Source organism: Procambarus clarkii, chromosome 75 (assembly GCF_040958095.1).
Source record: "Procambarus clarkii isolate CNS0578487 chromosome 75, FALCON_Pclarkii_2.0, whole genome shotgun sequence".
Lineage (NCBI taxonomy): Eukaryota > Metazoa > Arthropoda > Malacostraca > Decapoda > Cambaridae > Procambarus > Procambarus clarkii.
The window spans coordinates 22,981,431-23,002,628 of record NC_091224.1 but is presented as its reverse complement, the minus strand read 5'-3'; the positions used below and the strand labels follow the sequence as shown (position 1 = coordinate 23,002,628).

General features: G+C 43.3%; 1 protein-coding gene across 12 annotated transcripts in view; it reads right to left on the bottom strand.

The window, feature by feature from the left end:
• The window catches only part of Chi (LIM domain-binding protein 2 Chi), a 202,763-nt gene extending 184,560 nt beyond the window's left edge, over nt 1-18,203 (bottom strand). For 4 of the 12 annotated variants that reach the window (XM_069313317.1, XM_069313320.1, XM_069313321.1 and 1 more), the window contains exons 1-2: nt 17,707-17,862; nt 12,637-13,467 (exon numbers count right to left, since the gene is read on the bottom strand). In XM_069313317.1, the coding sequence (XP_069169418.1) occupies nt 12,637-13,010 (374 nt within the window). In that variant the 5' untranslated portion in view covers nt 13,011-13,467; nt 17,707-17,862. Of the gene's footprint in view, nt 1-12,636; nt 13,468-17,706 lie in introns of those variants that run through there. The other 8 variants (XM_069313315.1, XM_069313314.1, XM_045764382.2 and 5 more) reach the window with 5 other exon arrangements.
• Nucleotides 18,204-21,198: the final 2,995 nt, after the last annotated feature.

The window sequence follows — 21,198 nt, the reverse complement described above, 5'->3', positions numbered from 1 at the left end:
AAGACCAGTGCTGAGCGGCTGCTGGGCACCTACCAGACCGGTAGACTGGATATGTACAGCCCTTCACAACCCCCTTCTACGACTCCTACCGGAACACCAAGATACAACAGACTTCCTGAGAAAGATAGCCAGCATCAAAAGTCCAGTTCCAAGTGGAGCCTGCCTTTTCTCAAAGGATGTGGTATCGCTCTACCCGAGCATACCACAGAGAGAGGCAGCCAAAGTGTTTTTATCATAAAAGTTGCTACCAAACAAAATTACACAACCACGAGAAGCAGGAGTATGGAGGACGCCTCACAGGCAGTTATTGGAGGAAGCCATACTCCATGTAATGAGGGATACCCCTCCTTCAATTTGATGGTAAGGCACATAGACAGATGAAGGGCACTGCCATAGAAGCATCCAGTAGTGTAACTATTGCTGACATCTTTATACATAGAGTATTTGAAAGGGACAAATCATACAGAGAGGATGCCCCAGCAGTGTACTATAGATATATAGACAATATCTTTGGAGTCATGGTAGGCGTACTCCCACGTCTAGATTGTTTCTTTGCTTGGGCGAACATAGTCCACGGAAACCATCAAATTTACCCTAGAACACGACGACTCCACAATAAATTTCCTGGACACCACGGTCTACCTGGATGAAACAACCCAACACCTGAACACGAAGGCATGTTGGAAACCTTCGAACCTTCACATATACTTGAAGTTCGACTCATGCTATCCGCTAGCCCTGAAGAAATCATTACCGTTCTCCCTAGGATTACGCCTTAAAAGAATAAACAGCAAAGACGAAACCCTCTACCCCCAGCTAGACGACGTGTGGAAGATGTTTTAGGCGCACAGGTTACCCTGAGGAAACGCTGAACCACTTGCAGGAGTAACTACGCGGGAAGACCAGAGAACTACTTCAGGGGCCCACAGCCCCACGGTTGGAGGATAGGAGATGAACAGGAAAGAACAGGATACCCTGTTCTTTCCTGGTTTTGGCGGAAAACTAAAACACACTCTCAGACATATGAACCTGGATGAGGGAGACATATAGTGACCACCTGTCTTTAGAGAATTTCCCGCAAATTCCACCAATGATTGCGTGGAGGCGAGGTAAGTCCATCAAGGACCATCTTGTCCTTGTAGGTCTACAACCTGGCAACCACAACCCGAGAAGGGAGGGCAACCATGCCGAAGGAACCAGTCAAAACCCACCAGTGCAGACCTAACCTGACACAGGAGCCTGCACAACACACCAAGGTAACCGAAGTATGTGGAGTGGTTAGGAGGGGCCTACATCCAAACAATTTGTACAGGATGAAGACTAGATTCTTGCTAAAATTTGGGGATTTGTTTCCACCTGGTGGCATCTGTAACATGTCCCAAATGGACCCGTCCAGATCCGATCAACCTAAACAAACCATGTGCTCTCAACCCTCGCGAGCCTTGCAACATTGCTTAAACAATCTGCCTGGGAAATATTACAGTTCAGAGAATGCATGGTTTACACAGATCTTTTTTTCTTGCAGATGAAGAGTCACAATAACGTGGCTGAAAAATGTAGACCAATCCATACACTAGAAAATGAAGAGATGACGCTGTTTCAGTCCGTCCTGGACCATTATCAAGTCAATTTTTGTCTTGGTTTCATTATGTCTTGCAAAGAAGTTCATGACCATTAAAGTAAGAAACACAAACCAAGGCCAAGCGAAGTTCAGGCTTTGCTGTTGCTTGATAATGCATCCTGTATCGAGACCTTAACCTAACATGATGGCAAGATAACATGTATGGCACTTCCTCCTAATACCACCTCTCATCCAACCTATGGATCAGGGAGTTATCTGTGCTATGAAGAGGTTGTACATCAAAAAGATGCTCAACAAAGTTTTGGTGGTTTTGCCTCTTGAGGATGATTAGAAACTTGGCATGAATACCAGGGCTAAAAAAACCCAGCGTTGAATGTAATGAAATGCCATTTTCTGGGCGAGACCTGGAGGCTCCCCGGAGCTATCCGGGCTGATATGAATGTATTAGACCCTGGCATCAGTCAAGCGAATGGAGTTCTTAGGCCTACCGGAGACTACGAAGCAGAATCGGGTCCCCTCAGAGGCACGAGGGGGCAATGGCCTATAGGACAATGGCAATCCCCAGGTGGTTGGAAGCATTCTATGTCTGCCATCCACCGGGTCAGGCACCCAGAAAGGTAGGCACCCAAAAATAAACCCTATCTGGTTAAAAATTGCTACTGAAAGTTGAACTGTTGGACAGAACTCCCCAAACTAAAACAAGCATGACATCACAACCATTACACAAGGGTTTCTATAGGCCATTGCTCCTCGTGCCTCTCTGAGGGGCCCAGGTTCTGGCTCAGTCCCCGGTAGGCCTAAGAACTCTATTTGCTTGACTGATGCCAGGTCTAATACATTCATATCAGCCCGGATAGCTCCAGGGAGCCGAAGGGGGGTTCCACCCCCCCCCCCCCCAGAAAAATAAACTTGAAAATTTGAAAAACTATTCCATCAAGGAAGCAATTTATAACTGGGTCAAAAAGTGGAGTGAAGTAAAGGAAACAACTTTGAAGAATTCCTGGCTACGGTCAACAATGAAGAAAAGAAAGATATGAATTTTGAAGGATTTACACATGAAGTCCATGGAATCTTCAGAAATGCTGGTGAAATTTAGAGAGACAGGATGTGGTTGAATGACGCGAAAGCGATGCCGACGACCCAGGATATGGTATGACGGGTGAAAAAGAGATTCTCCAGTCTTACTGGAGAGGTCGTCGAAGAGGAGGATGTAGATGGTAATGAGGAACCAACACCACAGACAACTAAAGTTTATCCATGTCTTCTATTGGCATGCTAATTAATTTATTGTCCAACTGTGCTAGTCCAGAAGTTGGAAATGTATCAGTACCTGAGGTGAACCAAAGAGCTGATCATAATAGAGGCCAACAAACAAGAGGCAAGCTAAACTTGGTTCTTATTTTGTAAGAACAGCAACTAAAGGACCTTCCAACCAATGAAGCCTCAAGGAATCCAAAGACCTTCTACCAGTTAAGCCTCACCAGAAAGCCTAGAGCCTTCAATTAGTATCTTCAGCAGCTGGTAGCCAAAACTGACCTTGACAAGCTCATGTACTGTACAGTAATTTTAGTGTTGTGTTAAGTTTGGTAATGAAAATGTTGAACAATTACTGTATTTATTTGATATATTTTACTGCACAGTACTGTACCCAGCATCAATCAAGACGACGACGAACTCAAACAAGATAAGCTGAAATTTGTTTTAATTACAGAACTGTTGTATTTTTTAATTACCGTGCATGTGTGTACTCGCCTATTTGTGTCTGCAGGATCGAGCACTGACTCTTGGGTCTTGCCTTTTGAGTCATCGGTTGTTTACAGCAATGACTCCGGTCATATTTCCCTATCATACCTAGTTTTAAAATTATGAATAGAATTTGTTTCCACAACCTGCTCAAGTGCATTCCATTTTCCCACTACTCTCACACTAAGAGAAAACTTCCTAACATCTCTGACTTATCCGAGTTTCCAGCTTCCACCCATGTCCCCTCGTTTTTACTATTCTGTGAGAACATTTCATCTATGTCCATTCAGTCAATGTCCCCTGAGTATTTTATATATCATATTTATATTATCATATCCCCCACTCCCGTCTCTTTTCTAGAGTTTTAAGGCTCAGTTCCTTCAGGTGCTCTTCATACCCCATCCCTCGTAATGCTGGGACGAGTCTCGTTGCAAACTTCTGAACCTTTTCCAATTTCCTTGTGCGCTTTTTCAGATGGGGACTCCATGACGAGGCGGCATGCTTGAAGACTGGCCTCATATAGGCAGTGTAAAGCGGCCTAAATGCCTCCTTATCTTGAGGTTATCTTGAGATGATTTCGGGGCTTTAGTGTCCCTGCGGCCCGGTCCTCGACCAGGCCTCCACCCCCAGGAAGCAGCCCGTGACAGCTGACTAACTCCCAGGTACCTATTTACTGCTAGGTAACAGGAGCATCAGGGTGAAAGAAACTCTGCCCATTGTTTCTTGCCGGCGCCCAGGATCGAACCCGGGACCACAGGATCATACTTGATTCAGGTCTATAGTTAAGTGCCTCCTCCCTATCACCTTCCTTGAGTATCAGTACAACACCTGCCCTCTTCCAGCAATTGGGCAATTCTCCCAACATAAGTGATTCATTAAAGATCCTTGCCAGAGGCACGCTGACGGCCTGCGCTGCCTCTTAGTATCCACGGTGATACTTTGTCTTGTCCAACTGCTTTAATTGCATCCAGTGTTGTCAAATGTTTCATTACCTCCTCTGCTGTCACCTCTATATCTGATAGTCTTTCATCTAGGGTAATCTCTTCTAACAATGTGAGCTGCTCAGACTCTGTTGTGAACACTCCATGGAAACTGACATTCAGTGCCTCGCAGATTTCCATGTCACTTTCTGTATATGCCCCGTTTTCCTTAGCCGTTCTTGGTCGTTCACTGACATTTTTCTTCTTATATGGCTGTGTAGTAATTTAGGTTGCTTTTTCACTTTGATCGCAATATCGTTCTCATAATTTCTTTCTAATGCTGCTCTTATGTTAATGTAATCGTTCCTAGCTCTGTTGCATCTGATCCTGTTGTCCTCTGTCCTTTGTGTTCTGTACTTCCTCCACTCCCACCTACTGCTCAATTTTGCTTCCTGACACTGTATTAAACCATGGGTTATTATATTCCCTCTTACTTTTTTTTCCTTTACTATTGGTATAAATCTCTTCAGCCTCCTGGCATTTCCGTATGACTAGGTCCATCATATCTGACTTTTTCCTCTAATTTCCTCCTCCCAGATAGTCCCATATCCTCCTGCAGTCCCCTTTCCTGTAGTCAACTCTCCTTTCCCAGACCTCTTATCCCTTGGTCACAAGTTTGAATTCCATCATGTAGTCAAAGATTAGGACACAATGGTCACTGGCCCCTAGAGTTCCATGTTCCAAATTCTCGATGTCTTCTACGTTCTGGGCGAAAATCAGGTTTAATACACTCGGTGCATCTCCCCTTTTCCTTGTGTCTTCCTTCACATGTGTTAGAAAATTCTTGTCTATAACTAACTTTGCTTCCCACATTTGTTCCCTTCCATGGGGATTCCTCCATGTGTGTGTGTGTGTGTAAATTCAAGTTACTGTATGTTGCTTGTGGTACAAAAAATTACCTGTTCACAGGTAATTTTCTAAAAAAAATAAATGTTCACTTTTGGACTTCCCTGCTAAAAATTCTGCTTATCCACATGTCTGGCTTATCCAGCGAACGGGTCCTTCCCATATATGTACTGTAATTCAGATAAGTGAGGTCATATAGTACAGTATATGGATATAAATAGGAGCAGCCTCATATGGAACCATTTATACATATTTATATTGCTCCTATTATACATATGATCAATCGTCTAAGACATCCAAGCTCAAAATAATAAGTGTATGGCTCAGGGAAATGTGTTTTGTTGACAGAAGTTTCATGATGACAGATGCAGGCACCATGGGCTGCCACATGATAAATTTGTATATCATTAAATACACATACAGTATGTATATATATATATATTAGATATCTATATATGTATTAGTTATACTAAAGTGTATAATAGTACTAAAACATTGTAAAGTATGCATATGTATATACATGGTAGACCTCTAATGTATATAGATACTGTATATATGTGCCTCCCTTTTTTTTTCTCCCCCCTTGGCCTTAGTGTACATTAGCACTATCTGGTGATAGCAGGTAATTAGTCTGTGGGTTTTTAGCAGTTTTTTTACATATCAGAGTCTTGGAATTTGAAAGAAACCTTCCAGTAACTTTCAATAATATGTATGATAGTAATTGCTTACCCCATGGAGGATCGAGGTATGCTCTTAACCAAGCCACCTACCCCACTGATAGCTGGGACAAGACAAAATCGATAGACAAAGATACTTGTCTTCCAGCTAGAATATACCTCGAGTGGGTTCTCACGAGTTTTTACTGCCCAAATATTGCCTAGGGCCAAACTTGTCGTAACTAACTAAAACTAAATTATTAAAAGGTTGTTGCTTGGAGCAACCTACAAGCCTACATATCAGTTACAAAGTGATTGGTCTGGCAGCTCCTGCAGGAACTTGTCTAAAAGGAGGGAGTAAATAAACCTATTTTCCTCTTTTCTAACCTATGTAAATGTGACTTGACTTTGACTTGGTAACCAATAAACAGAATGTAGTTTGTATTACAGTACTGTATATGAAACCAGTGTCACAAAACTTGACAAAGAAAACCATAATTACATGAGAATAAAAGCCGTACAGTATATGACAGAGGTGGTTTGTGATGACCATTGTTGCCATGACAATATCAATACTTTACAATGAACTTTGAAGGCTTAATTGTAGGAACATTTCACAAAACAGGTGCACTAAACAGAAGCTGCTTCAGCTGAAATGCAGAACAAGAATAGTCATAGAGTACTAGTTTCCAAAGTGATCCAATTTACAAGAAAAATTACCGGGTAACAATTGACATGGGAATTGAGAGATCCATGGGATCGTAGCATCCGCTATTGGCTCATGCCTCGAATGGCCCAATAGAGGCTGCCTCACATGGGCTAATTAAAATAAGCCTTCAGCAGTTTATTCTTTTGTTAAACCAAGCAGAGTTGTAAATCAGAATACTATCTGCAATTATATGCACCGGCTGGTTCACTATGATAGTTCAAAATTAGCTAAATAACACAAATTTAATCCTTTGGCAATTAAATAATTAGGAGGCCAAACACCAGCCGATTTAAATCTCTCTTTAATGCACCCAAATGTTTTAATAGTCAACATACAGTACAGTGATTACCCAGAAGTCTTCAAGAGCACAATATGACAATTACCCAGAAGCCCTCACCATACATAACACGACATCATAACCAAAAAGTGTTCCAGGCTACATATAAGGAATGAACACAGACGTACAGAGGCACAACACAGGACAACAAAGGAAGAGAGTACTGTACTTACAAGGGACACAACGCCACACACCACATTCACTAACCTTCTGTAAATAGGTCATGTAAAACATAATCAGTACAAAGTCACAAAAAATTTACACATGTAAACAAAACATCTAAATTATCTCATATATAAGCATCAGATGTCCAACAATCACAATGAGAGCATTTGAGAAAAATTCACATTTAAAAAATCACATACAGTATATAAAATACAAATACAGTATTATCTCCAACAACTCGCATCCTGCCAATGGATAAAAAAAAAAAAAAGCCACCTAGATATAAGGTCAGGTGTTCATCAAGAGAAAGTCAGTATGGCTATACAGTGGCAACTCCGAAATCCAGATCTCCTTATAGTGTCATTCCAAGCAACAGACCAAATTCAGCCACCAAATCTTCCAAATTTCAAATGCGTCAGAAAAACTAGCACCGAATGTAATAAAATGCCCTTTTCTGAGAGCTCAGTAGCTCCCTGTTGCTAACCACCTGAATAACTGCTTCAAGATTCAGCAAATGGGGAATAAAAAGTTCTAAGTAGCACGGGCTAAGGTGAGCCCGTAGTTGACTTACCTGGCACAGGAGCGGGGCTGTAACTGTAGGTTAACTTTACACCTAGAGCTATTGTAGAGCTAAGCAGGTCAGGTGAGGATTGGAGACATGAAGGGGTGTGTCGAGAGAGGACAGGAAGAGGAACGAAATCAACACCAGGGACGGGGGGTAATTAGCCTGAAAGACATCCTGCAAAGACATGTCGCAAGCCCCAGGGTGCAAGAGATCAACCCCAAGACATCACAGCAGAGGTAAGAAAAATGATCTTCAGCATATACCAAGCCGGATGAAGTACATCCTGCAAACTCGCACCTTGCACAAGCAGGCTCGGTGGGCCGGTCCATCCCAAACCACACTTAAGACTGCCAAGGGGCATACCAGATCCTGAAGATGAATATCAAGCAGAAGCACTGGACACAGTCATCGAAAGCAGCTAAAGGACAAATGCAACTGCAAAGGGCATAAGCGGCACTCCATAAAATAATCACGCAAACCCGTGCCAAGCCTAAACAAGTTAGAACCTTGAATGCCCCACCCACTAAGCCTTGCAGAGGAGCCACAGACCTGTGCAGTACTCAAGGTAAGGCATCCTCCCCAAGAGTCTGACATTTCAGGAACAGACACCTGAACCCATCATGGAAGACAACCCAGGGAGGAAAAGAGCAACACCAGCGAGTACCTAGGGAAGAAACCCTAAACATGTGTACCTTGAGATGAACAGTTATTTTTGGTCAACACAATGAGTGAGGCTTTAAGCACACATGAAGCAAATACTTCAAAATTGAACAAAACATTAGTAAATAGCTCCTTGCAGGATGGATTCCAAAGGATGGCCTTAGGAAGGGAAGTGGAACTACCAGTTGAAATAGTTGTGTGTCTCGTCTTCTATTTTTTTACTTTTACTTTGCTATTTTGCCTCGATCTACCTGTTGGCTATTTTCTCAATGTTCTAGTATCCTTGGCTCTCTGCACCTAAATGAGGGAACCAAGTTTAGGTCTTTAATCCCCAGTAGTTTCTATATGACCTGCAAGGGCCTGGTGCAATTTGTTGTGTGGGGAGCTATCCAGGTGTGTAGCAACAGAAAGCCACCTTTGAGCCGCTCTTAGAAAAGTCTGGATTCTGGACTGGGACACTGAATCTGGGTCATTACGTCAAGTAATTTCCTCCAGATCATATTTTGTAAACGAAAAGAAAATTTATATTGTGCTTTTTTACATTCAGTTAAGGTCATAGTTTAGATCAGGGGAAATGCCAGAAATGTTATTCTGAAAATCATTATGAAGCCATATTTCTCAAATTATTTAAAAGAAAATCAAGAGTTAAAGAAATATTGTAGTAGTTCAATGGTTCATTTACATCATTTTGGGGTCATGACCCTACCTTTCAAAATTAAGATTCAAGAGGCTGGATGCCGAGAAATACTGGTAACGTGGTGAAATATCTTTAATATGTCAGGTTCTCCAGGAAGTTGTCCATCATATGAGATGAAATTAAAATTTTGCTCAATGAAGTTTGACCAAAGAGTATGGGAAAAACTAGTGTATGATAATATGAATGGCAACTTTTTAATACGACTCCAATTTCATTTTTAATGATTTCTGTAGAGGGATGCAACACTAACAAACAATTAGAGTATTGAAAAAGTCATTGAGCATATTTAAAACAAAATTATAATGTTCATTTTCAATTAGTTTAACTGTACAGTACACTAAAAAGCTAGAAACTTTGTTGATAAATAGCCCAAAAAGTTAAGTTTATAGAATGTTAATTTCAGTCACATCAAAATTGAACATGGAAGGATATGATCCAGATCTGGGGGGGAAGGGGTATCAGTGAACAGCACTTGTAAAAGATATGAAAAGGAGTTGGGATACAAGGATGGCGTCAACAAGAGGTACCCAACTACTTCAGCCATCGGGGTTTGAGCACCGACGCTGCAACATTCAATACTCTCACCGAACTGATCAAAAAACTTCCAAGTGCAAGGACACCAAACAACTATATAATTAACAATATATATAACTTATCTCAGGGTTAGAGGGGAAAAATAGGTTTAAATCACTCGCCTGGTGAAAATTTACAATACAAATGCAATAATTCTAATGGTCTATCACAAACAAAAATTACATTTACATAATTAAATCTATTAGTAATTAGTACTGTATTGATATTTTTAGATTTTCCTTTTTTACTGTTAATTTAATACTTATTATTTTTTCAAGACCAATGTCCTCCAATACATCTTGAATAACCCGCTAATATATGATGTGTCAAGGATCATAAATAGCTCAGTTTTTCCAAAGTCAAATTAAAAGAGCTGGCTTCAAAAAGTTCATTATGGTTAAATTTATACCATGTATTTTGTTTGTGATTTAAACAATTTCATTCTATTCTAAAAGTTATTACAGTACAGTACAGTGGAATCTGTTGCCAAATGTCCCTCTTTACGAATTTTTCGGGTTACGAGCTCAATTTCTTCGTAAAATTCAAATCGGTTCACGAGCTTTGCCTCGTTTTGAGTGTTGATATACGTATGGGTCGACCGAGCAAGTGGTTCCTGGTGGCATGGGCGACCGCGCTTCAGTTTACCAGTGCCTCCCGCCTAGTAACGATCGCGCCTGAATTCTTTGTAAAGAATTTCATAGTTTTTCCAGCTTTTTTGGTTTTTAAACATAAAGGAAATTATTATATACCATGCCATAAGTCCCAAGAAAGTCAGTGGTAAAGTTCAACCTACGAAAACACATGCAAGGATGACCATAGAGAAAACACAAGTTTCTATGGAAAAGTTCTTAAGAGACAAGTAGTGAGCCACAACCAGGTCCTAGTAGTATGCAAACAAAACAGTACACCTCAGAAGTCATCATTGCCTGATGACTGGAAGGGGACTACCCTTCCAAACACTAAAATCTCTCCTCCTTCCTCACTGTCTTCCATACACCAACAAGAGTCCAATAAAATGTAAGGTATAATTAGTACATACTATAGTACAAAATATTTCTATGTATTATGTATGAAATGTATTTTGAAGTTAATATTTTTGGGAGTGTGGAACGGATCAATTCAATTTACATCATTTTCTTATGGGGAAATGCGTTTCAGTTTGCGAATTTTCGGTTTACAAGCCGTCTCTGGGAACGGCTTTAAATTAGAAAACCAAGGTACAGTACCACTGTACTTAGTTATTTCATGTTCAATTATGTCTCGTTTATTCACTTTATAAGTGTTACTAATCTTTATGTTAACTACTATTATTTATTAAATATTTTCCCCAAATGTTTCACTTTACCTCAGAAAATCTCATACCAGTTCATGTAACTGAATTACATAAATTACCATATAACAATAATACATTTTACTCAAGATCTAATATGTCAGCAATATTTAAAGCCTCGTTTCCTCTAAAAGTTGCACATAAATCCGTTCGTGGCATAACTAAAAGATAGCATCTTGCAACCCACTCTTTTGCCATTATTCTGCGTGGGAATGTCATCCAGGCACAGACTCTAAACACTTTCAGGAAAGATCAAATCTTCATTTAATGATAACCACAGCCCCTAGTACACGATAATATCAGTATCATAGTAAACCATTATAAAACAATAGCAGAGGATCTTCATGGGGCTTGTTTAACTTCATTACAACTATATGTACCTATTACAATCATATTAACAACTGGGATGCAAATGAACACCCAACTAATGATGTCAAAATACAATAACCCCATCAAAAAGTTGTGAACAAACCACGTGTAAACAAACCCTACTCCGAAGAAAAATATAAAATAATTTAACAATCACTGCCAAGGAAATGCCCCAACTCAAAGGCGTCTTGACAAAGCTGAGGTCACTATACGTACAACCTTAGGTATTTTATATATCTGGTGGATGTTTGTCATCCACCAGAGAGATACAATACACCATATCCACCATCTCTGGTGGACGTTGGTCTTCAACAATCGGCGAGAGTGAAAATAATGTAACTTTGAAATGAAGCCGAAGAAGACTGCAAGCTTTAGACACATTCAAAATGACTTGGCACCACATCGTGAAGTGAAGCAATGTAAGGAATAACATTACTTTAAACTTTTTAAGGCAATCCTTTAACATTCTCAATGCCTTGATTGCAAATGACCATTTTTAAACTTTTGTTTATCCCATTAATAATCAAAATCATTTGGATTTTCCCTGGTGCTAATTTCTATTGGAATATCTGAATATCTTCATTTCATGCTAGTAAAGTCATCATCTGCACTGAAATAATATTTCACAATTGCCTGATAATCCCTGTCCTAAGAGAATGAGGCAATTCAGTATTTTCTAAGCTCACAAGGGTGTTTGTAATGGGCGGCTAATATGATGTCCACAGCTGATAAGTGTCTATATATTGCCCAATAATTGGCAAAACTGAGATTCATGTCATGTAAAGGAACACTGAAAAATGATGACAAATTTAAGGCAACTTAATTACCGTAGTAAAGAAAATTTGATTGACATTCAATTATTATACCATGTTTGGGACTAAGATGGCCTGCCCAATTGTAACAGAAAGCCTTTCCATGGCCTGCCAAACCGTGCCTTATCTGACGCTCCCAAACCATTAATTTCATGAGCTGTGAGTTACCATGCACAATACAACGAGTAAAATTCAAATGCAGGAAATTTTCAAATGCCAGTATACAATTAACTTTTGATTAGAATTAAAATTAAGTAAAATATCTTTACATGCACCCAAGCACATGAATAGCTACTTAAAAGTTATCAGAACTAAGCAATGTGGTCTAGAAATTTACATTACAGTACAGTGGCACCTCAATTAACGAGTTTAATCTGTTCCAGCACCGAGCTCATCATGTGGAAAACTCATCTTGTGAAACAACAACAAAACTGTTGTCGGAAGTGTCCGAGAACCAGCGGGAACGCTTGTTAATCGAGGGAAAGCTAGTCAGTAGAGATATTTTCTGCGAGTGGCTTGCTCGTTACTCAAAATGCTTGTAACTGGAGTCGCTCGTCACTCGAAGTTCCACTGTACAGTACTGTATATTAAGGATAACAAATATAGACTTACCCTTGATCTATCCGGTCCATCGGGCCAAGTTGACCCATCATTGGGTGAGGGCCAGGACCGTGCATGGGGCCGTGCATAGGACCATGCATGGGAGGGCCCCCAGGTGGACCCCCTGGTCCAAATGGTGGACCACCAGGGCCAAATGGTCCTCCAGGGCCTGTAAATCCAGGCCCTGGACCTCCAGGACCTGGGAATGGTCCAGGATGACCAGGTGGCCCATTAATTAACTGAGCCTGTTGTTGCTGTCCCAACATGCCCATGGTGGTGTTAGGGCCGTTCATGTGGGGTCCAGTGGGTGTGGGACTGCTGTAGTTAGAGGAACAGGGAAAGGGCATAGGTGATGGACCTGGTCCAGCCATGTTGGAGGCTGCCATACTAACAGGGGGACCCCCACCAGGTCCCCCAGGGAAGGGAGAGTGGCCTCCCGGGCCTGGAGTAGAGGCATTTGAAGGTGCGGGGGAGCCAGGAAAAGGAACGGAGGGGGGGCCTGAGGTGGGCGGCCCCGAAAAACTGTTGGGAGGCGTGTTGAAGGGTTGTGGGCCACCTGGGCCCGTAGGAAAACTGCTAGGATTTGAGGCAGGGCCTTGAGGACCAGTCGGAGGACCCGGGGAGGGTCGGTTCAGCGTGGGACCAGGAGGATTAAATGTTGGAGTGGACGGCCCAGAGAAGGTATTTGGTGTGGCAGGGTTAGGGAACCCCGTGGGACCAACAGAGGGGGGACCGTGTGGCTCTGAGGGGGGTCCTGGGGGGCCCTTCCAGCCGAGACTTGCTGGCTCCGCCTCCAGGGTGGCGACGTGACCCTCACGTACACACACCCACACACTCGGCAGCCTGCAAAATTGACAGCAGTTAGGGAAGATCTTTAAAATGTTATTACTTGATAATTAATAACTTAAAAAATAATTATTAAATTTCATTGGTGCATTTGAATACAATTATTGTATATATATATTGTCATATACAAGATCATATGCATAAAAAAAAATTATTGGAACAACTGTCACAAATAGTATGAGAATGAGTATGAGTATGAGAATGCCACAATGCTAACAAGGCTCACATTCTACCAAGAAATGTTTGATTCCACAAACAATTTGTGCTATGCTATTTAAACCCTCAGTATGTACTTGATCATGAAGATCTTCTATCCTGAATCTTATCCACCACTGCACACTAGACATGAGTAGGAGGATCTTATAGGAACTTACAAAATACAGAACAAATTTGAGGATAATAATCCAGAGCATTTCTCTAAAGGTTTCATAACACACAAAAGCGGCAACAGCTTCAAGCTCAAGCCACAAAGTAGGACAGAAAACAAGAGATGCTTTTTCACACAGAGTTATAAACTCATGGAACTGCCTACCCAAAGAAGCTATAAATGCCAAGACATTACTAGAGTTTGGAAATCCAGTTCGAAAAACTCAGGAAAATGTGGGTATTTCTGTCGATTCCATATGTCAATTCCGAGGATCAACATCCGCACAGCCTGGTCTCTGACCAAGCCTCCTGGTTGGTGGTCTGGTCAGCCAGGCTGTTCGATGCGGCTGCATGCAACCCGTATACATTAGTGTGTGCTTTCCGAAAATGATAGTGCACAAAATTATCATACCCTATTGTATCTATCAAATTTATTTAGGTGTTCTACATTTAAAATATACACCTGTCTGTTCTCGATCTCTCATTTGTCATAGCCAACTCATAACTGTCAAACTGTAAATAAGATTCAAAATACCATAAGATTTGATATGCCCAGTAATAACAGGAAAACTAATCAAACAACACAAACAAGATAGACTATCTTGTACTGGCATATCTTGCATTGGCAACACCCACATTTACAGCTCCTCAAATGACACACCAGGCACACACACTAGAGGCAATAGTATTTATGGAGCAACAATAATGGCATTTTAATTCCTCTTCAGGCCATTTAAGATATGGAACCAGCAGTCCCTTGAATCTCTACAGAATGATACAGATAATTTTGTACCAAGATGGTTTGACAGAAGGGTTTTAAAAGCAATCTAACCCACTAAAGCACATCTTTCACTTATCGAAATACAGTACTGTAGTCTTAAAAATCTGAAAGAAAACTTTGTCGAAATGCCTGTGTGATTTGATAGTATGACAGGGCTTTCAAAAAACATCATTACCATCACTTGCAACATTAGACAAAATTTTCATGTATTTTAGAAAGTTACTGTACTGTAATTAAGTAGGAAAAATAGAGAACCTGAGATGCAAAAATGTCTTAACACAAGTATTAACTGTATGATATATCAATAACATGAACATCAGTTGCATCACAAACACACAAACTAGGAAAACCACATGAACAGTTCTTTAATCCTTCATGTACAACTATCATTGACGGTGCCTTTCTCCTTTCTGCCTGTGCACACAAAGACAATTATTATTATTATTATTAATAATCCACAAGCAAATCATAATAGCATGATATATCAATGAGAAAATCACTGGAGCAGAGCATGTCTGACATTCGCCAAGACACTGGTTAAATCCCCGCTCTGCTACAGTGATTTTCCCAGTAATAATAATTAATAAATTGTTGAAATGAAATGATACATTTGCATGCAAAAATAAAAAGTGACAAATTTATAATTAATACAGTATTTTATTTTGCCGAGGGACAGGAAGCTGTGTGTGTATTCATACACAATAGGCTTATATCAAGGTCTCCCCCCCCCCTCTCCCAGACCGAATTACTGACCCCGCCCAGGATGCAACTCCACAACAAGCTGACTAACTCCCGAGTACCTACTCACTGTTAGATGAACAGAGGCATAAGGTTAAAGGAAATGTGCCCAACCATTTCTGTTCCACCTGGGATTTGAACCCGGAATTCTCGATTGTGCGTTAAGAACAAACTCGACTGTACTACAGAGACCCTTTTGCGGATTTGTGGACTAGCCATGTTGGGGAAAAGGCAGTTATGATTGCACTAAACGGTTTATATGTTTGCCATTTCCTTTTAGTTTACACAATATTTTTAACTTACTTGTTTGCACAAAATCAGAGACTGAGTACCTTATACAGGCCTACAATGCATATAATATAATATACATTATACACCTATAATGCATGTCATTTTGCTGCTGGTATACATTTAAAAAGAAGTGTTATATCAACCAATTCTTTTCTGTCTGGAAATGCCATCCAGAAATATATCAAAACACTGCTGGGAATCGCCAAATTATAAACTGACGATAACTTTGTGGTGTTTGGTACACGATAACCTTGTCGATAATAAGCAAAAAAAAAAGATAGCATATTAAAATTAAATTAGTATAACTTTTTTGACTGTCTAGGTCAACTATTACACTTGTATACTGTACCTGTATTATAACCATATTTAGTTCATTTGTTTAAAAGCAGGTGATAACTAAAATCATCTTGAGGATAACCGCATTACCCTTTGGATTAACATATAACAGTAACTGCACTTCAAGAGTTAACTTATCACGAAAGAAAATAACATTGGCAGTATACCATCATCATCATATAAACTTATTTTTGCAACCACACTTGCTAACCAATACTAGAAAAATATAAATACAAGAGTGCAGTGATCGGCCTGTATAGGTACACTACGACTAACTTCACATACTGTATAAAGTACTGTATGTGCTCACTATATAATCATTACAGTAATATTAAATACAAGTAGCCTATTTCCATGCATTTGCAAATTTTTCCTGGTCTATTATTATCTACCCATTTTAGGGCTGGGTTTCAAAATATGCAAGACTGTCCGTTTTTGGAGCTGGGTTTAAAAAAATACAACAATACGATCTGTCTATTTTGCAGTTGGGGGGTTTAAATTTAATTCATTAAAACAGAAAAAAACAACTAAATCCAGATGGCAACTATGTTCCTGTATTTACATTTTTTCAGTCACGAATTCAATAACAACTTTGACCATTCTGCTCATCAAACACAGAATTAGTAATACAGCCAATCATTTTATTTTTGGGAATTTCCAGAACCATTGTAATGGAAAAACTGGAATCACGTCTAAAACTACTACCGGTTAAAAAATTGTTTATATAAAAGCTACATACGTGTAAGTGGCTATGAGAATTTAACTAGTCACTGCACTGAGGTGATAAGCATAAACAAATTGGATGCATCATTACCAAGTATAAGAACCAATTACCAGCCATTCTGGTTATAAAGCAGAGATTAAGAGGTGTCAAAGAGGTGCAAGTGTAGGCATGACAGATGGAAGACTGGTGTTGGGTACAATAAAATAAATATGATCCATAATCAGACCGACAATGACAAACAGGTAGACAACCAATGTTTTACATTAATGCAAAAAATCTGTTTGTAATTATTGTAATTTACATGCTACCTGGCCAAATGATTGTAGATACAAGTCTATGCAGTACTAAACTATAATGTACAAAACCACAGAGCTCTGTGCTACTTGGGTACAGGCCCCTGGAAAGCCATGTCTTTTACATAGATATGCAATTAACATAACCAAATGCATTTGGCCCAAAACAGTGCAAAAGTATATGGCGAGTAATTTGACACCACTGATTACATTTTGGTTTATAAGTTATGGGCCAGATGTTGAAGTGATGGCTACTGAGGACAAGATATGAGGGACGCTAGATGAGCGAGACATGAGGTGTGAGGATAACCGAATATGAGTAAGCAGGAGGACTGTTACACCAGCCTCATCTCCCATCACCACCGAGCATCACCACACCACCCACACATCTCCGACCTCGTGGCGGTCCCCAGGGCCAGAGGAAGAGAGGCAATACTCGCCATGAGCTGTGTAGGAGAGCCACAGAGCGTGTTTCACCCCCACCAGACTCGTCCAAGCCAGAGACACACGCACACTGCCGAAGTCGAAGTCGGGTCAGGGGGAGCAAAATCCCTCCCGCGATACCCTATACCCTCCAGGAGCTCCATACCCTACCCGACCTTGTGCTGGGGGCACGGGCTGGCAGCCTCTCTAGCCCCCGTCATTTCAACCCTGCCCACCAGAGGCGTCCTACCACCTGAAAAACAGGTTAAATAGGGTTTGTTTACCTGGCCGGCTGATGGCACTGTGGCTGCTGTCGACGGTCACAAAGGCGCGACAGGCGAGTCCCGACGTGCGCACACACATCAAAATTGGTGCGCAAAAATTAATATATCTCTCTCTCCTCCTCCTCCTCCTATTCTCTTTCTGTTCTACACTCCACTACGCACCTTGGTGTCTGTGCTCCGGGCGTCCGGCCACGACAACTGGCTTCAAATCAAGGGAAATATTGTCACCCGCTACGCTGTACACATCGTCGCTTCCAGCCCACGATGGGAGAACATTTTTAACCACTGTCAACTCCGGGAATGGAAAAGAAATAAGAGCAACTTTCTATTGTGTGATGGTGCATTCCCAGAGTTATTTTGGCAGCAATGACTGGATTATAATCTCTGCGCCAGTTTAGTTAAACATGCAAAACCAACGTGGGATGTTCTTAATTCAGCGCTATGCGATGCGAACTCGCAACTTTACATTTATGCAAGCTCGCGAATGAAGCTTTCCATCCATAATATAAAACTTTAATGATTTGTTTGATAAATACCGTTAACATTTCCGGGGAGCATCCCCCCAACCCACCCCCACCGGAGGCACCGTTATGGCCGACAGTCACACCGGATCAAGCACAACCTGAGTGATTGGTGCTCACTAGTACAAACATTTTTATTTTCTCTTTACGGACTTTACCATTCCCACCGACGACAATACACCACAAACGCTACTTTTAAACCTTCACCCGCGTGACTTCAGAGAGTCTAAAGGACTTTAACGTGTATTACAATGAATTATTTGCCAGGGGGAAAAAAATAGGTTGTGGCAACTGCGTGTAAGCCCCCGATGTGGTCGCCTGACCCGCCGGGTCACAATCAATATCCAAAGATTTACACATTCAAGACCCGGGTAAAACACAAGATAAAGTCCCGGCGCGGAGAGGAGAGTCATCCCAGAGGAGAGTGTAGAGCGTAGTGAAGGAGCCTGCACCACTTACTGTTGTGAGAGAGCAGGGTGGAGGAGCAGGGGCGGGCGGCCCCGGTGGCACCTTTCCTCCCGGCGCGGCGCCAGATGACAAACACGCTGCCTCGGTCACACAGTAACCAGTTTGTCCAATTTTATAATTTACTTCACCAAGATTACACCCGGCCGGACCTCACATAATGCTTCCACACTTTATGTTTGTGGCCAGCATTGTGCAGGTGGGCGGCCGAGTGGGCGGCGGGCCCAAAGACGGCGCTAATGGAGCCGCGCGTTTATAAACACTCCATAAAAATTGTGAATGACAGGTGTTGGGTGCCAAATCCAGGTCTCAAGTTGCCAGCGAATGTTTATGTGCGGGAGCGTGTCAATGACGGGCGGCGAGGGCGGCGGGCGGCGGGCGGCGGGCGGGCGGGATGAGGGCGGCTCCTACACTGCCTCCTGCACGCCATAAGACAAAACTGGGGCGACACTTTTGCTCTGGCTCGGCCCACAACCTAATTACCGGTCCACTCGGCCTACCCCCCGCCCGCCCGCCCACAGGGGAGCCCCCACAGGGTGCCCAAGCGACACCCCCGCCCACTGTAGCCACCAGCGCCCACCCTCCACTCCGCAGTCTTAGATAGTTTTAGGAGTGTGTTAGTGGAGGTGGGAGGCGTGAGATGTGTGGTGGGCGGAGCAGCTGGCAACTGGGGTGACGGCCGGGTTGGCCATCTCTGGCCAGGGGCTAAATCTCCCTCCCGTTGGCAGCTCGTGCCGGCCACACATCCTCCCCGACGCCTCGCCCTCCCTAAACTCCACACCAACCTCCATCTTCCACATCACACACACACACACACCCACACACCCAGAGAGCAGGCCATGGCAGACATTACCCCGAGGTGGGTGCAAGTGTGGCCGGGGACAACCTCCCCACGACCTGCAAGAATGGCCACACAAAAAAGAACGTGGGTGTGTCCGTTTTCATTAAAATAACAGTTCATCGATTTGCACGTAGTTTAGGTGGTCGTCAAACTATCTGCATGATGATGGTACGCTGGTGGAGGCGCTCGCATCATCTATCCTCACCACAACCCCCATAAGCGCACCTTAATACACTTAAGTATTACATAGATGTTGTCGAGGAGTGGTTTGGGTGGAGCGAGAGAGCGGAATGTTGTATTAGAGGAGCCGTTATGGGTGATTAGATCAAGTGGGAAGAGGCGCTTTACTTGTAGCATGTGAGGCAGCTGGCGAGGCGCGAGCTGGCAACTGTGGCGGCGGTGTGTTCCCCTCTGGAGCAGATGTTCCCTCCAGACGCTCCCACGACCCCGCCGTGGCCGCACGCCCGCTCCTCCTGCTGCTCCTGCCACCACTATCATCAACCACGACCCTGCTGCCACCATTGACATCAACCAGCCCCTGCTGCCACCACCGCCATCAACCAGCCACTGCTGCCACCACTACCATCAACCAGCCCCTGCTGCCACCACTACCATCAACCAGCCCCTGCTGCCACCACTACCATCAACCAGCCCTGCTGCCACCACTACCATCAACCAGCCCCTGCTGCCACCACTACCATCAACCAGCCCCTGCTGCCACCACTACCATCAACCAGCCCCTGCTGCCACCACTACCATCAACCAGCCCCTGCTGCCACCACTATCATCAACCACGACCCTGCTGCCACCATTGACATCAACCAGCCCCTGCTGCCACCACCGCCATCAACCAGCCACTGCTGCCACCACTACCATCAACCAGCCCCTGCTGCCACCACTACCATCAACCAGCCCCTGCTGCCACCACTACCATCAACCAGCCCCTGCTGCCACCACTACCATCAACCAGCCCTGCTGCCACCACTACCATCAACCACCCCCTGCTGCCACCACTACCATCAACCACCACCGCCATCAACCACCCCCTGCTGCCACCACTACCATCAACCACCACCGCCATCAACCAGCCCCTGCTGCCACCACCGCCATCAACCAGCCCTGCTGCCACCACCGCCATCAACCAGCCCCTGCTGCCACCACTACCATCAATCAGCCCTGCTGCCACCACTACCATCAACCAGCCCTGCTGCCACCACTACCATCAACCAGCCCTGCTGCCACCACTACCATCAACCAGCCCCTGCTGCCACCACTACCATCAACCAGCCCCTGCTGCCACCACTACCATCAACCAGCCCCTGCTGCCACCACTACCATCAACCAGCCCTGCTGCCACCACTACCATCAACCAGCCCCTGCTGCCACCACTACCATCAACCACCCCCCTGCTGCCACCACTACCATCAACCAGCCCCTGCTGCCACCACTACCATCAACTAGCCCTGCTGCCACCACTACCATCAACCAGCCCCTGCTGCCACCACTACCATCAACCACCCCCTGCTGCCACCACTACCATCAACCACCACCGCCATCAACCAGCCCCTGCTGCCACCACCGCCATCAACCAGCCCCTGCTGCCACCACTACCATCAACCAGCCCTGCTGCCACCACTACCATCAACCAGCCCCTGCTGCCACCAC